Here is a 15,864-nt window from a genome sequence, read left to right on the forward strand (position 1 = left end):
GTATGATGATGATTGATGACTCAAAGCATGCATGTATTATGTTAGACATACGTATGTTCATGTACAACAATGTGCCAAATTAGAAATCATGCCATAATATATGTGAATTTAATATTGACATATATGCCACATATGGAAATCCCCTATATTTACATGCATTACATACATTGGATGGTAGCCTGCTGAACTTAGATGACCTGTGTGGCATAGAAGTAAAAGCTTTGATGTTACATGGCAGTAAAAATACCATCATGTGCCAGGTATGACAGAAAATTCCTCTGTGAATGTTGTAAGTGTACAGTAAAATTTCCTTACAGAAGGGGCCAAGTGCTACAGTGGGTAGTTTAATGACAAGCTTACACGGCATTACCTAACCAGTGTTTCCTCATTGCTCCGCCATAACACTCCCTGTCCTAAATCGAGAGGAAAATGGATATTGTGTTAACTGTCAACATGGTTAAAGTGACTGTGCCGGGGCTGCCATGGTTACTGTGGGAATAAAAACACAGACCCCAAGTGCTCCTCCTCCATCAGCTGATGTCGGTAAATAAATGCCTCCGCTGTGCTTGTCAGGAAGTGTACCGATGTTGTTGTACAGAACTGGAAAATGAGGAGCCCAAACACTCTCACACCAAGCTGCCGGGGAAACAAACTGGGCTTTTGATGGTAAAACACCAATTTCTAGATATTAACTATCATCGCTACATAGTAGTACACCCGAGTTCTTTGTTACTGCGAGCCAAACACTTTCCCTGGCTTAGCGTGTGGTGTGTAGTGAGCTACTAGCTAGCAAGCTGGCTAACGTTAACAATCGTGTGTTAGCTTGGCGCTGTTGGTGAGCAAAGTTGTGTGTGTTCACATGAGTGGTGCTGGTATACAGCAGTCTGTAGCTAACCCCTGAAATTATTATCCGCCGTGGTAGCTAACAATGTTCAAGTGTTATTTTTGTATTTTTTTTAATCTTGACAAGCAGCGCTAGCTAACTAAGCTTGGCAGCTAGCTAAGCTGAGTTAAGGTCTCGCTAGACAGCAGTAGCATCGATGTAAGTGTGAGGATAATGCAGCCAAACTTCCTTCAGAAACCCTGCAGTTTTATGTGTTCTTGCTTATCGCCTATTCTTATACCCTGCTACAACTTGACTTAATACGTTTTACAAATCGTTATAGTGTACTGGAAAATTCGGCATACATTTGGGTCACAAAGAAGCACTTAACATTAGTCAAATTCAACCTGACAGGCTGACAGTGCTAGAGTAATTGAGGATTATTGGGAAGATCAAGCCTAAGAGTTGTAAAAGTTGGGATTTTCTTGAAATAGCTGCGGTCTGGTGTATGTATTGTATATCAAATTAAAACAGAAATTTCTGGGATTCAGCATCATCTCTTGAGTTGAGTTTTCGTGACAGCGAATTAACATGAAATTGGAAGCTTTTTTGAAAAAAAGGCTTTGACATATGGGGGGCTAACTTGAATCAAGACACGAGGCGTCGGTGCTGAACAGCCAATAATAAATTCAGTATTTACGAAACAGAAAACAAATTTGACATAAGACTTTAAGGTGGTAACTTGGGGGATTTTGATTTTTACCAGTCTGCTAAACAGTTTTACTTTCACTTTCATCAAAGTGTGCTCACAATACTAAGCTACAAAAACCTGAGTCAGATGAGTCTCAAGTTCTTCTGTGCCTTTGTATCTTCCCAGCATTGTTAACAGACGCTGGGCACGTTGGGTTAGATTGAGTAAAATGTAAAGGACTGAGCCAAAAACATCCTCTTGTTGCACTGTGTAGAAAATTACATGTGGAGATGGAAAGTCACGGAAGAGCTCGGCCATGGGGGAAGCTGGTCAAGGTGGACTCTAATGGAAGTGAAGTGCTGCTGGTCAACAGGGAATGCACAGTTGGCCGAAGAAAAGGTAATGTTTTTGGAATTACATGAACGGGAAAAAAAAAATATTTTCACTTTGGGTAACAATTTTTCCTAAGATGGCAAATTCAATACCTTTGATGCAGGAGAGTTTGTGGGTTTTGGAGCAGAGGAGAGAATTTATTTTGAAAACAGAAAAAAAAAAGCTTTGCTCCATTAAGAATTGTTTTGATCTTGTTCTCCAGAAGCTCTAAATGTGCTGATACCTATAAACAAAAGACAGCCCTGCCAGCAGCACAGACATAGCTAGGCTGTCGGTGTCTGGACCCTTTGAAACCTCTCCATTGAAAACACAAAGGCTTCTTTAGTTCACCAAACTTATACACCCCCCTCTGATGATAACAAAAGGCATCTATTGAGAACATGCCTGCAGAATATTAAGTAGCTTATTTGTATGGATCTTACCCTAAGAAAGGTTAGGCATATATTTCCCCTTAGTCTGTGTTTGTGTGTGCTTTGTTATTTTTAGCGTTTGGAGTCTGCCTTAATTAGTGAGCTGATGTGGGGGCTGTTGAAGGATTGGAAAATTCATTTTCACTCAAACAAGGTTCAAAAAGAAGATAATCGAGCAGTTCGTATGTTAGAGAGCTGAGGTATGCTATGTTATGTTGTTTAGTGCATTCACTGAGAACAATTTGTATTTTTATTTTTTTTTTATTGCCAGGATGTGATCTGTCCTTTCCAGCCAACAAACTGGTCTCAGGGGAGCACTGCAAGATTGTGCAAGATGAAAGCTCAGGGTTGGTGTGGCTTGAGGACATGAGGTACGTGCAGTGTTTACTCATCAGTAAATTCTCTCTGAGATTCGTAACTGCAAAATACTGTCATAGAGGTTTGGATATGTAGAATCAGCATGTAGCATGTGCATTTATTTCCTAGTAGGTAGACTGATTGATGTACTCGTGTGTGTCTAAACCACCCAACCGGCACATAATGAGGCAAACACCTCTTCCCGCTAATTAAAGGCTTATGTTCCACAATGCAGCGTCAGCAAGGTGAAAGCCATACCTGAACATACACATGTTTCAGCTGCTCACAAATACCACAGCTCATTGAGCAGAGCCGTAGGACTAAATGCTGTTTACATATTCTAAATAAAACACTTGCCCCCTGTAATCTGCCATTCTTTCGCTGTTTAATCAGGTTTGGTGATGAAATAGTATGGAAATAAGTCCCTAATGGATGTTCAGTTCTCTGGCATATGTTTTTTGAAAATATTATACAGTTGTGTTTTGAGTTAAAACACAGATAAAAGCACAGGAGAAGGTGGAGAAGAATACAGATTGTGCAGCTGAATTGGAAACATCCAAAGGGCTTTCGAGCAGCTTTCCGCAAAAGTATCATATGTAAACAAAAGAAGTTGATATCACAAACTAAAATGTAACTGAACTGAGGAGAAAAGCTGATATCAAAATTCAACTAGTAGAAAAATGGTAAGACAAAGACAAATGGCATTAATGATTAGTAGTGAAAGCAAATTTTTTTGCTCATCAATTTACAGAAAGAGCAGCGCTATTTTAGGGGCTGCTCAAATGTATACTTGCGCATGACTTGTCATAATACCTGTCCTTTCCCAAGGCAACTACATGTAGCCTTTATACCATATGGTGGTACATACAAATGCATGTTTACCTGTTTTTAGCACCAATGGCACGGTGATCAACATGTCCAAACTGGTCAAGAAGCAAAGTCATATGCTGCAGAGTGGAGATGTCATCTACTTTGTGTACAGGAAAAATGAGCCAGAACAAAGTAAGCTGTTGATTTATTTAATGGACTTTTTTCACTTCTACCTGACTTCTACCTGTCATGTGTATGTAACTTTATAACTTCTTACAATTTTGTTTGCCTTACCCTGCAGACATCGCTTATGTTTACCATTCAATCAAACCAGAGCGAGCTGTTTCGCAAGTCAGATATGGTAAGGAGCTTGGTAATTCACTGACAACACTCCCCTTGTTAAAATTTCACCCACACCCAGAGTGTTGGTTTTGTGCCAAATCTATGTTATGTCACGCCTCTCCTGTCTGTATCTGAACTTTAGACATGGAGAGTTCAGCCCATCGTCCTGGTTGTCCATCCTCAGACCTGCCGCTGTCTGTGGAGCCAGTTATGCTAACTGGAGCCCCGAGGGATCCGACTCAGGAGGAGCCACAGCCTTCCACCTCCACCTCCCAAATATCTGGTCCCGTGGCAGCCACTGCCTCTGCTGCTTCAGGTAGGTTCTCTGTCAACTTGAAGAAAAAGTGCACGTATTTAGAAAGAGAAAGGAAGATGGGGACTGAAAAGAAATGGAAGACAGGCGCCAAAATAAGAAGAATCTCCATTAAGACCAGTGCCAAGACATGTGTTTTCTGTCTGTCTCAGCTAGAACTGCCATAAGCATTTGTGTTCTGACAGTGAATATAAAAACCTGGTCATCTTTTCTGTCACACATTGTTTCTGAGAGACAAATGGGTAACTGTTGAAAACCACATCTTAATACTCACAGCTTTGCTCAACATTATTCCTTTTCTATGCGGAGGTGGCGTACAGTACAGTGCCATCTGAATATGTGACTGTTGTGGAGGTGAAGATTTACAGCTAAGGTGTGAAGATTCTGAGTTCATGAAAAAATCTCTTTAATACAAATTGTATTTCTTTCCACTTGTGTTTATAGTAATGCAGTGTTTTTAACAGACTGAATGTATAGTGCATTTTAAAGATTTCACTTATAAAATCCTTTGATATTCAAATGTATTTTTTAGGTGAAACATCCCCTTCATAATGTTCTCCTTCTGTGGCCACCAATATCTTTGCTTTTCAAAAACCACAGAACTGATCATGTGCTGTGTAAGCAAGCTATTTTCTGGCAGAGGCACCATTTCACTCCACCCTATTTCAAGTCATAGAAACACAACTTTGCTGCTGCTTTTAGGTAAACTGATGTGGATGACTATCACAGTGATGGAATGCTGGTGTGAAGAAAGTTTGAAGTCTCTAAAAGGTCATTTTCATATCGTAGAGGAATGAATGGAAACCATATTGGAGTTCTAAAATACGACTGCTTGCAAAAAGAATAGCAGAAATGTGAAGTATATACAATTTGTAGATATTAATCTAAACATGCAGAATCACTGGTATGGTCCTTTTTAAACAAAGCATTAAAAGTATTCACAAATACTTTTTGACCCACATGTGGTATTTTGTCCATCTCTTCCAGGCCAAGCTAAAGACGCTGCCCCAGCACAGGAGAAAGGCATGGACAGCCTGGAGCCAGACAGAAAGAGGAGGAAAACTGGTAATGGTTAGTTTATTACATGAAGCTGAATCTGTGTTTTCTTGATTTCCTCACATTACATTTAAGCTCTTACCAGAGCCTGACTCAGAGCTTTGGCTCCAACACTAAAAACTTCTGTTTAACCCTAAACCCAGCCTGTGGGAGTGCGTGCTTTGGCTAATGCCAGAAATTCCCACTGTTTTGCCAAAGATATGTTCGAATAACAGCATTTTTCAATCTTATTATTATTATTTTATTATTTTAACATGAGCCAGAGAGCACCATACTAGTGGAGTGCAAGATTCAACCTGACTTGATCTGAGCTAAGCTTTTTGCTTTATGTCAGGTCCCGTCAGTTTCAGGCATAAATCCCATGGTCAGCTTCTTAAGTCTTAAAGAACATCACTGGAGAATACTTACGGTCCCTTAAAGCTTTTCATCCTGCGTTTTTTCCCCTCAGTGTTGCCTTTTAACACACAGCAACTGTGTTTCCAGATAAGGATTATGATCTGGGCCTTCCACACATGTCCAGCACTGAAGTGGTGGGTCCAGCAAGGGGAGGTCTTGGGGAGCTGTTGCCTAAAGCTCCAGTGGAAGGGACCAAGACAGATAAGATGGAGGAGTCGCTGACGTGTATTATCTGCCAGGATCTGCTGCATGACTGTGTCAGGTAAGACTCACAAGGTAGCCATCCCACTGGTGACACTAGGATGACCCTGGCTCTGTCAGACCTAAATTGAACTGAACCTTAATTAATTTAATTAGTAATACCTGTATTTACCTGCTGTTTCATGTCAAAATGCCTGCTGTGTTAAGTCATGTAATATGTTAACTGCTATAATAAACTGGAACAGCAATTTTGAATTTAATCATTTTGAGTCAGTCATTTGAAACGCGGATGTGATTCAAACCAGGGATTTTCTGGTTATATGTCTCCTCTAACCTCTAGACCACCTCCACCCTAAATGTGTGTGAGTAAATCTAATTGCTGATCTCCTGTTGGCCCAGCCTGCAGCCCTGCATGCACACCTTCTGTGCTGCCTGCTATTCAGGCTGGATGGAGCGATCATCTCTTTGCCCCACCTGCCGCTGCCCGGTGGAGAGGATCCGCAAGAATCACATCCTCAACAACCTAGTGGAGGCCTACCTCATCCAGCACCCAGGTTTGCAGCGACTGTGCAGTTTAAAAAAAAAAAAAAAAAATGACATGACGTTTCTGTTGTGTGCCAAAGTTGCCATTAGGGACATCTAGAGCAGATGTTTTTTTCTTCCCCAAAATGGCAACGCAGAATACCAGTAAAGTCACACAGGCTGTCCTCAGGTCTGTAAATAGTCTTAAAATGTCTTAAATTGAATTTTATAAACATCAGGCCTTAAAAGTCATTCAGTTGTCGTACATTTGAATATATGTGGTCTTAATTTCACTAAACACTTAATCTAATTCCATTTGATCACCTCTTTTTGTCCACGAGTCACACTCCGCATTAAAGCAAACATTTCTGATGTTATAAAACCTAAAGGACAGTTAATAAAATCATCTAGCTAAGAACGTTACATATTAAAAGGTTTCAGAAAGAATTAAAGTTAACTCTCTGATACCTGCAGACACCCTGTCATAGATAGGAATAAAAGTGAATGCATCCTGAGATGGTATGCAGTAGATTATGATAGCAAATTCTACAGAGAGAGAGGATGATATGCAAAAAGGCAAGCTAATTCATATTCACACTGGTATCATGTTCCAGAAAATCCATATTTTTTGTTTAAATGTCAACATACTGTGCTTGTGTGTCACAGAAAAGTGTCGCAGTGAGGAGGACCTGAAGAGCATGGACAGCCGGAACAAGATAACTCAGGACATGTTGCAGCCAAAGATCGAGCGCTCTTTCTCTGACGAGGAAGGCAGCTCAGATTATCTCTTTGAGCTCTCTGACAATGACAGTGACGCCTCAGACATTAGGTAAACAGTGTATCTGTTTTTGTATTTGTATGCTCTAAAGAAATAGTGCTATAGGTGTACACAAGTGAAAATTATATTCAAAACATATACATAAACATGCAGGTCATGTCATAGAGACATCAGATGGCTAGAAAATCTGCCTATTGTTTTTTTACTTAACAAGTGCTCCATTTGACAGTTGCCGTTGTATGTATGCAAATTTTGTCCCCAGTCAGCCTATGGTGATGTGCAGACAGTGTCCGGGCTACAGGAAGGATGTCAGTCAGGTGCTGTTAGCTACAGGTTCAAACTACTGGGTTACTGGTCCACCAGTCCCACCTGTTCTTCCTTTCCCACCAATACTGGCCCCTGATGAAGGCTGTGGGAAGCCTGGGGAGCAGCCCTCAACTTCCTCTGAAAACCCCTCAGGTAATCCCACTGATGAGTGAGATGAGCAGACAAAGTAGCCATGTAACAACACACTAAAGCAGCTGATGATATCTTAACTGCCATGTAATGTGAGTTGTTGAAATAAAAACACAGTATTGAGTCCATTTCAGTGTTCTTGTGAAAACCCTCCAGTCCTCTGTTCATCTCAGCTCCAGATCTAAAGCCTCTCCTCTCTGGTCTCCCCCCCCACAGCTCCGCAGGAGTACCACTGCCCCCCTCAGGGCTGCCATGTCATCTGTACCTGCTGCCTCCAGCCGATGCCGGACAGGCGGGCCGAGCTAAATAGCCAGCAGGTTGCTGCTCAGCAATGTGAGTGGCCCCTGAACCTGTCCGTCATTTTGAAAAAATGTCATGACTTTGGTGTTTGAATGTGGTGTGTTAGATTATCCTGTCAGAGACCAAATACTTCTGCAACATGGCACTAAGCAACACATGCAAACTAATCTACATAAATAGCCCTAGCAATTGGAGTACAAATTTGCTTGTAATTGGCTCCATAATTCATGTATATAGACAGATTGTTGCACAAACTCCATAATGCACCCCATATGCATAATGTGTTGTGTGTTGGCAGGTGTGCTGTGCCAGCGACCCTTCTGTCATATGTACTGGGGTTGCCAGAGGATCGGCTGTCAAGGCTGCCTGGCGCGGTTCAGTGGTACGTCTCTGTTTCAACACAGCCACCCTGAGGGGATTTCCTGTTTTAGACTGGTGCTGTGTAGTGGAGTGCAACTAATAAGACTGATTTAAGGGTGGTACTCACATTTCTTAATTGAAACAGCTTATAGTAGATAGTTTGTGAAATGATTCAGTATCTTTACTTTTGACTGTTTTCATACCAGCATTTACAAGTGTTCGGGGTTTGTTCCAGAATTTTAATCTCAGCCGGATGGACATGTAAAAATAATGAAACCTAATAACACATAGTTGTGAGGAATGTGATCAAAATGTCACATTCGAAACAGCTGAGGTTAAGGGCTTCTCATATTATAAGTTTATTTAGAGGCCAGAATCACTGTTGACACTCTCAAGGGACTGGACAGACCACAAGCTTACAGAAACAAAAGAGGACCACACCCCCTCCCTGACTTAACCCTCATAGCAAGAAAAATCTCCCCGAAAATCCACAGATGAGGAGAGAGGACATAAACATAAACAACTATACAGTTATTGATCAGTTATGCACTGAATATGCATTCAAATTGCATCATTAAAGGTAGGTGATACTGACCGACTGATGTCCAAAAAAAAAAAAAAACGAAAGAACTAGGGCCATGTCAACACTAAGTAAATCCAAAATCCATCCACTCTACACCGCACTAGTGTTTTAACAGTTTCTGACCGATTTCCAAAAGCACGCTGTCCACATCAACATGCCCGGCTTAGTGTTGACGTGGCCTCAGTGTAATCTTATATGACAGTGTAATTTGTATCCTCTAGCCAGTATGAGAATATGAGCCAGCAACCCTGAAAAAGCTTCTCTTTGGGCTGCTGATGTGCAGCATTCAAATCTAAATGAACACAAAAACGTGAAGGAATCCCATAGCAATAGAACCACTCAGAACAGACACACCATACATGATTAAAATGCTCTAAAATGAATTGTAGTAGTGAAGTGCTCAGTGCAGCTGCAGAATTCCCCTTCCTACTGTATAGTTGATGGATGGCTGAGGGAACAAAAGAATGTGTGTATGTTTGTCTTAATCTTTCGCAGTCTGAAATGAGTGCTTGAGGCTAGAGGGAGCTGCTCTGATGAAGCTGTTCAAAGATCTTTCAGTTTTTTTTTTTTAAATGTCTGATCTTATGTTTGTTCCAATCTTGTTAAAAGTCACAAGAGAAATCCCTTTTTTTTCCTATACAGAGCTCAATCTGACAGACAAATGCCTGGATGGGGTGCTGAACAACAATAACTATGAATCTGAGATCCTCCAGGTGAGATTGACCTCTTCTACAAGTCAACCCATGTCGCCAGGATCACTGTTTTCTATTGCTCATTAATTTGTGTATGAGGAAATCATGTATGAATTATGTAACTGATCAGTAGGACTCTACTGTTTACGCTCTCTGGTTCACAAAATGTCATCTGTAGTGATCAAGGTTCCTAGTCGCAAATCAATACGCTCGACTTGCATCCTAAGAATGCTAAGAATGCATGCACTTATCATACTCTAAGATACTTTGGATAAAAGTGTTGGCACATATACTATCATACGTAATGTTATCCTGTGTTTGTGTGTGTGTGTTCCTGTCCCTCCGCCAGAACTACTTGTCTTCCAGAGGGAAGTCGTGGAGAGATGTGCTCCAGGAGGGACTGCAGGGCCTTCAGCAGGGAACCTACTATCTGTCTGGTGAGCCGTCAAGTCACAGGCTGGCGCACGTTACAGGATAGGTTTGGTGTTATTCATCCTAGGCTGTATTAAAAGTTTATCCCCATCTTTCAGCACAGTCCAATAGGTCACTTGTTTTTCAGCCTCTCAAAAGCCATCATGAATAGACCTTTTTCACGGCAGCCACATTGTCACGAGCTAGCAGGTAAACACAGGTTTTACTAATGTAATGAAATGAAGCAAGGTCATGTTGTCTTTAGTGTAGCAGAGCCTCTCCAATGAGCCAACATTTACAATAGCAGGACCCTTACTCTGCCAGACCTGAATGGAGCAGAGCCTTAATTAGTATCACTGGTGTAACACTGGTGTGGGCCTTTGGTTCATGGCAAATCAGAGTATTTCTGGGTGGTTCATCTTGCCATGGCAACAGCTGTGGTGTGTGGTGTCATCGTGTCAGCAGAAGAGTTTGTTTCTGTCGGGAGAACTGACTCATGGCCATTAGAAACATGTTCTGTTTTCATAAGAGAATTTTAAAAAAGATTTGTGAACATAACCTTGTCGCTCCTGATTTTGATTCACATTTTTTAAAAAATTGGGGGAAGTTGAGTCTTACCTGGTCGGCCGTTGGGGGCTTTGCCAGAACACTATTCAGTAACTTTGTTTACAACAACGCAGCAAATTAGGATTAATTCAGCTCAAATCTAATCAGCTAATATTAATGTTAGCCTGGGATAGGCTATGAATTAGCTTCCATTAATTTTTAAATAACTTCAGCAGCATGCTGATGATTTAATTAATTGAATGCATTACTTTTAACTTCCCCTTTTGTTGTTGCTGCGAGCTGCACACACCATAATTCAGAGATCCACTGAACAGCTCGGTGCTTGTTTTGTCATGATGGAAGTTTAAATAAAGTTATTCAAACTCTTTTTCTGACGTGATGACATCATTGAACACTACAGCTGTTGTCATGGCAAGGTGAAACACCCGAAAGTACTCTGATTGGCTGTGAAACAGGTTCTATCCATACAATTTCTATGGTATAACATCTGTGATCACCCTGCTAGTTAATGTCAGAATAGCTGCTGTGAAAATGGTCTATATCTTTTTTTGAAAACATTTTTGAAACTCAAAGTACAGTAAAATACATCTTTAAATTGACGACTTTTACAATAATACATTGCCTTGTGTACATCCACATTGCTCTGCTGCTGGCTCAGCTAATTTCAGCTAGCTACAACTTTTTGAATGCGCTCTCTGCTGCTCTGAGGAATACAAATGTTTGCAATATGCTGCGGTTATTGTAAAAAGCAGTTCCAAACATCATAATGATCAGTAACTGTTAAACATTGTTCTGAATAATACAAAATAATATACATGACGCCACTGTGTGCTCTCAGCGAGGTGAAGACTGGTTATGTCACAGCAGCCTGTGTCTTTCAGACTGTCGCATCACTGCAAACACCATCCTGTGCTTCTGCTGCGGCCTGCGAGCCTTCAAGGAGCTGGCCTACAAATACAGACAGAACATCCCTCCATCCGAACTGCCAGGTGGGACAGACCCAAGATACCTTCTTTCCTGATTATATTTTAAAGATGGTTTCAGCGTTTGTAAGGATGGTTTCAGCGTTTCAGCTTTCTTACATAGTTTACGTTAGAGAGACAGGCAGGGCGGGGGAGACACTGTTACAGTTGGTTTGTCTCAGGGCGAACGTTTCCACTGTACCATCCAAACAGTTATGTCATATTCCTGTAATAACTCTATTTAACATTCCATCCACCCACAGCTGCTGTAATGTCTCGTCCCGACTGTTACTGGGGACGCAACTGCCGCACACAGGTGAAGGCACACCATGCCATGTAAGTTCAAACAGATTTTCACGTCTTTTTTTTTTTCATTAATATTACTGTATTATGTTCAATTATTTTAGCACCGTGCTGCTCATGTACACCTTTTTCTAAGTTCAGCTCATTTAACCGTGGGTATAGATTTTAATGACAACACTGCTGCTGTGTAGAGCTGCATGATGTGTACAAAATATCTTATTTTGACACCTTTATGACAAACCATGTCATTCATGATTAGATCAAAGTCGTGTCTCTGTTTCTATTCCCTGGCCCTTCTGAGCCTTCTTGTTATTGATGCATGCATACCTTACACGGCCATGGATAAAACAGAAGTATCTTTGGAAATGTAATGTGAGATGCATGCTGTTCACCCATTTAACCACTAGAAGGAGTGATTGTACAGCTCGGTCTCGCTGCTCGCGCTGTCTGCTACCTCAGCTGAGCAAGGTGCTTCATTTGGTCTGATCTCAATCTTTTTTGCCTACATGCAACACTTCACACATGTTGTTTTCTTTATTTTCCTTCCAGGAAATTTAACCACATATGTGAGCAGACGCGCTTCAAGAGCTGAGGGGGCGGCGAGACTCATTTCCTCGCAAGGCTGGCAAAAACAGACAACTGATAATCCCCCCTGTGTTGGAGAAAGATATTTCTTAGAGCCTATATTTCACTTGAAGCAATGGGATCCTGTGGGGGAAACACTCTCTCTTTTACATTTGTACTGTATGTTTTAGCTAAACGCCTCCCAGGTGTTTTGCCTGTTATGCATCAACTTGTTTGACGAAAACACAATCATAACCAATTACAAATTATGACCAGTGTCTTATAAGACATGGGGGTGTGTTAAATAATGCTATGCACTCTCAACAGTTTTAGCTGCTCTTTAACAACCATCCACCAGGTTTTAGAGTCATTTATTTGTTTGGATGGTGAAGTAGTAAAAGGCTGAATTCATCTGACCACCAGGCAGTGAGACGGGAATGAAGACGTTCAGGTCATGTTTGGAGTAGCACCCCCCCCATTCTACCATCTTAGCCTTTTGGCTACAGAGAGATGTTTCATATCAAATTTGCTGCAGACATAAGAGCGAGTTAAGCAATCTGTATTGGTAAAGGCCATAAATGTTCTCTTAGGCATGCTTGTGAGCTGTTTTTCTATTCCTTCTGAGCTTCCTGTGCCTCGATAGTTTAGACTGAAAAACCTGGTGTAGATTTTTCTTTGTTACTTGTGATGTAAGAATTTTTTCTTTGAAATGCCGATTTTAGAAGCTAGGACTTTGTACAACTTTGCAAGTTTGTCAAAAAAAAAAAAAAAACTAGGGTCAAGCACACTTTTGATTTCTATGCATCGCGCCGGCTTAGAGGTTTGTTGGATGTACATATACGAACAGTGCACAGTAAAACACTGTAACAACAGTTTGGACCAACACACGAGCTACGTGCCAGGTCCAAACTGCTAATTTTTAACATTGCTAACAGAAGAGTTTCACTTCTGAGGGATTTATTGTTCTGTTTTGCCAGGGTAACAGAGTGTTCCCAGGCAAGGGCAAAAAGCCATGTCAAAGCCCCACATACATAATAGAGTAGATTGGGAATCCCATGTGATAGTTGTATAGGATTTCATGTCTGGGGAAGGGGATCAGAGTAATGTGTTGTAGCACTATCGGAGGGCATGGGGGCCTCTGTTGTATGCTTTTCTCTGGATAATCAACTCCAAGCTGATTATAGTAGTGTGTTAGAGACGCTTTCTCAGACCCAAGTAGTGAGGGCTGAGGTTGTTGTTATGGAATGCACTGTTACTCTGTCGAGTGTAGAATAGTTAAGAAGAAGCAGACCGGGCCCTCGATGTCCAACATGGATCGTTTATTTACTAACTTGATCATGCATGTGGTAGCATTGGCTCGTAGACGGCAAGCAACAACATTTTCACTTGCAAAGTTACACTTGTAGAACTAATGGTTCAGGAATTCATACGTGCCAATACGCTAAACACAAACAGCATGTTCTGTTCTTAGGTTGGTTTCCTTTGTGTCCCAATTACATAATAATGTCCAGGTTCATGTCGAAATTTTGGTTGCCATAACAAAGAGTTACCCTACAAGATCTAGGCTAGATCTTAAGAGGTTTATTTCAGGGTTTTTTTTTTCAGCTAGGATATTAGTGGATCAAGATGTTTTAGTCAGATGTGACCAAATGCACTCAAAGTTTAATTGATCAGTTTTCTGTGGTTCCAAAGCTACAGGTATCTAGTGATTACGTTTTTTTTTTTTTTTTCTCTCCACATGTTCACCGTGTTCAGTAATTAGAAAAACAACTGTTAAGCATAATTGCTATGTCACTGTACAGAGATGAAATTTGATGACATCCAAGTAATTCTTTGACTATCAACACCCAAGTGTCAATAACTAATGCCTTTTCATCATGCAAACAAACACGCCCAGCTCCTGTTAATCGCTTGTCTTTTGATGAATCAGCCTTCGGTTTTCAATCTTAGTAAGTTTAGCTAGAACAGCCTGATAATATTTTCAAGAGGCCTTATGAGAATAATTCAGTTATCTTGACTCTTTGGTTAATGATTTGTTTGGAAAAAAAATACTGGGGGAAATGTTATAAATAAATGTCTAACAGGCCTTACCTGGCATCCAGTACGTTCTGTATAGAAAAATACAGTATCTACAGTATGTATCATGTTTGATAGATTATAGCAAGGCTTCCAATTTTTAAATATTTTTGATTATTGTGAGTGATGTCATTATTGAATTAGATGGAGAATACCTAGGTAATATGTCTACATTTTTTTTGCTAGATGTGTGTTTACATGTAGAGCTATGAGGGTATTTGCACATAACCCATCACACACATTAATAGGGTTCTCCTCACATGCAAGTCTATGAGATTCTGATTGGACCACAGAGATTTAAACAAATCTTTGTAACTCATCGTCCATGAAGAGATGCCCTTATCCAGTATGTAAACCTACCCATACTCAAGCTCTCAACTTTCAGATTTGCAATCACATATGAAGAATTTCATTTCAAGATAAATTATCCGTCATTTGACAGAAAAGTCACTGAATGAACTCAAATTGGAGAACCAAAGCAATGGTAGTTTAACTAGTTGATGGACAAAAGGGTTCTCTTGGAGACTATTCTAGGAAAAAATGTTAGATAAATTTTGGATATAGCAGGTTAGCCCTAGTAATGATGGATAGTGTTTTGGAATACAACTCTTCATATCTTCAGTACTAATGTTGGTGGCAATATTTACTGTCCTGAGCCATTGCGGGATGGGGTTAAGAGTGGGCACTCTCTTGCCTTCGGCTTTAGCTCCTGAATCAATGTGCGGTGTTAGCCAGGTGGTTTAGGTGTTTTGTCCCCCAAGTCATGGTGGGTTCACACTGGCATTCCTTAGCAGCTCAGGCCCTCAGCACAAGCCCAGCCGATTCCCCCCACAGTGCAGCTGAGTTTTAATTATTCCCTACAGGAGGAGATCCGGGCACCCTAAGCCAACAATAGTCTCAAGCCGCTCCGATCAGGAATGGGTGTTAAAGAGGCTTTGGAGTAGTGCTTTGCATTCTCCCCAGGGGGGGAATACGTTGTATTCTAGGGCAAATATTTACTCACTTTGTGTGCAGAAGTCTGGACCAAGCTGCTCTGCTCTTAACAGTATGACCGATGTAATGGGCAGATTTAATTCTACCTCATCAAAGCTCCCAGGACTATGGGGGAATGAATGGGCATGCAGAGTAACATTCACAATGGTTTAAAGCAGGGCATGCAATTCTCAACACGGAGGATCTCAGTCCATATTGATACCTGGGAAACCATGAGTGTATGCACTGCACTATTTGAACGTTTTTGTCTAGATCTTAATTGATTTCATAGTTTAACCACCATAAGGTAGCACTAGGGAGATGCAAAAAACAAGGAGTTTTGCAAGGACTTGAGTTTGGCACTTGTTCAGTGTCCCTGTACATTGTATTAGCAATGCTAAAAAAAATATTTGAAATGTGTATGGATCTAACTTGTCTGTTAATCTGCACTAATAAAACACTGATATAGCTTTGTTTCCTCTAAAAACGTAATTTTTTTTTTGTGATAATGCAGAGTAAGGGAATT

At 40.8% G+C, this 15,864-nt stretch overlaps 1 protein-coding gene across 3 annotated transcripts; it reads left to right on the plus strand.

Moving 5' to 3' along the window:
- The first annotated feature begins 533 nt into the window (after positions 1-533).
- On the plus strand, positions 534-15,812 carry chfr (checkpoint with forkhead and ring finger domains, E3 ubiquitin protein ligase). Of its 3 annotated transcripts, none has more exons than XM_030059821.1 (18): positions 534-666; positions 1,789-1,913; positions 2,589-2,688; positions 3,567-3,676; positions 3,786-3,845; positions 3,969-4,142; positions 5,127-5,210; positions 5,679-5,853; positions 6,192-6,346; positions 6,981-7,143; positions 7,355-7,551; positions 7,765-7,881; positions 8,147-8,230; positions 9,434-9,504; positions 9,833-9,920; positions 11,343-11,450; positions 11,687-11,759; positions 12,276-15,812. In XM_030059821.1, the coding sequence occupies exons 2-18, from the start codon at positions 1,805-1,807 to the stop codon at positions 12,316-12,318; spliced, it is 1,911 nt and encodes a 636-aa protein (XP_029915681.1). In that variant the 5' UTR covers positions 534-666; positions 1,789-1,804; the 3' UTR covers positions 12,319-15,812. The 3 variants fall into 3 exon arrangements, with proteins under 3 accessions (XP_029915681.1, XP_029915682.1, XP_029915683.1); XM_030059822.1 differs by having other exon boundaries at positions 5,127-5,204; XM_030059823.1 differs by having other exon boundaries at positions 4,011-4,142.
- Positions 15,813-15,864: the final 52 nt, after the last annotated feature.

The sequence above is a fragment of the Myripristis murdjan genome, chromosome 9, assembly GCF_902150065.1.
Source record: "Myripristis murdjan chromosome 9, fMyrMur1.1, whole genome shotgun sequence".
In the NCBI taxonomy this organism is placed as follows: domain Eukaryota; kingdom Metazoa; phylum Chordata; class Actinopteri; order Holocentriformes; family Holocentridae; genus Myripristis; species Myripristis murdjan.

Excerpts from the sequence above, each read along its gene's own strand:
- chfr (XM_030059821.1), top strand. The coding sequence starts at position 1,805 with ATGGAAAGTCACGGAAGAGCTCGGCCATGGGGGAAGCTGGTCAAGGTG. Across the intron at positions 9,505-9,832 it reads ATGAATCTGAGATCCTCCAG|AACTACTTGTCTTCCAGAGG; the intron begins GTGAGATTGACC and ends TCCCTCCGCCAG. Across the intron at positions 9,921-11,342 it reads GGGAACCTACTATCTGTCTG|ACTGTCGCATCACTGCAAAC; the intron begins GTGAGCCGTCAA and ends TGTGTCTTTCAG.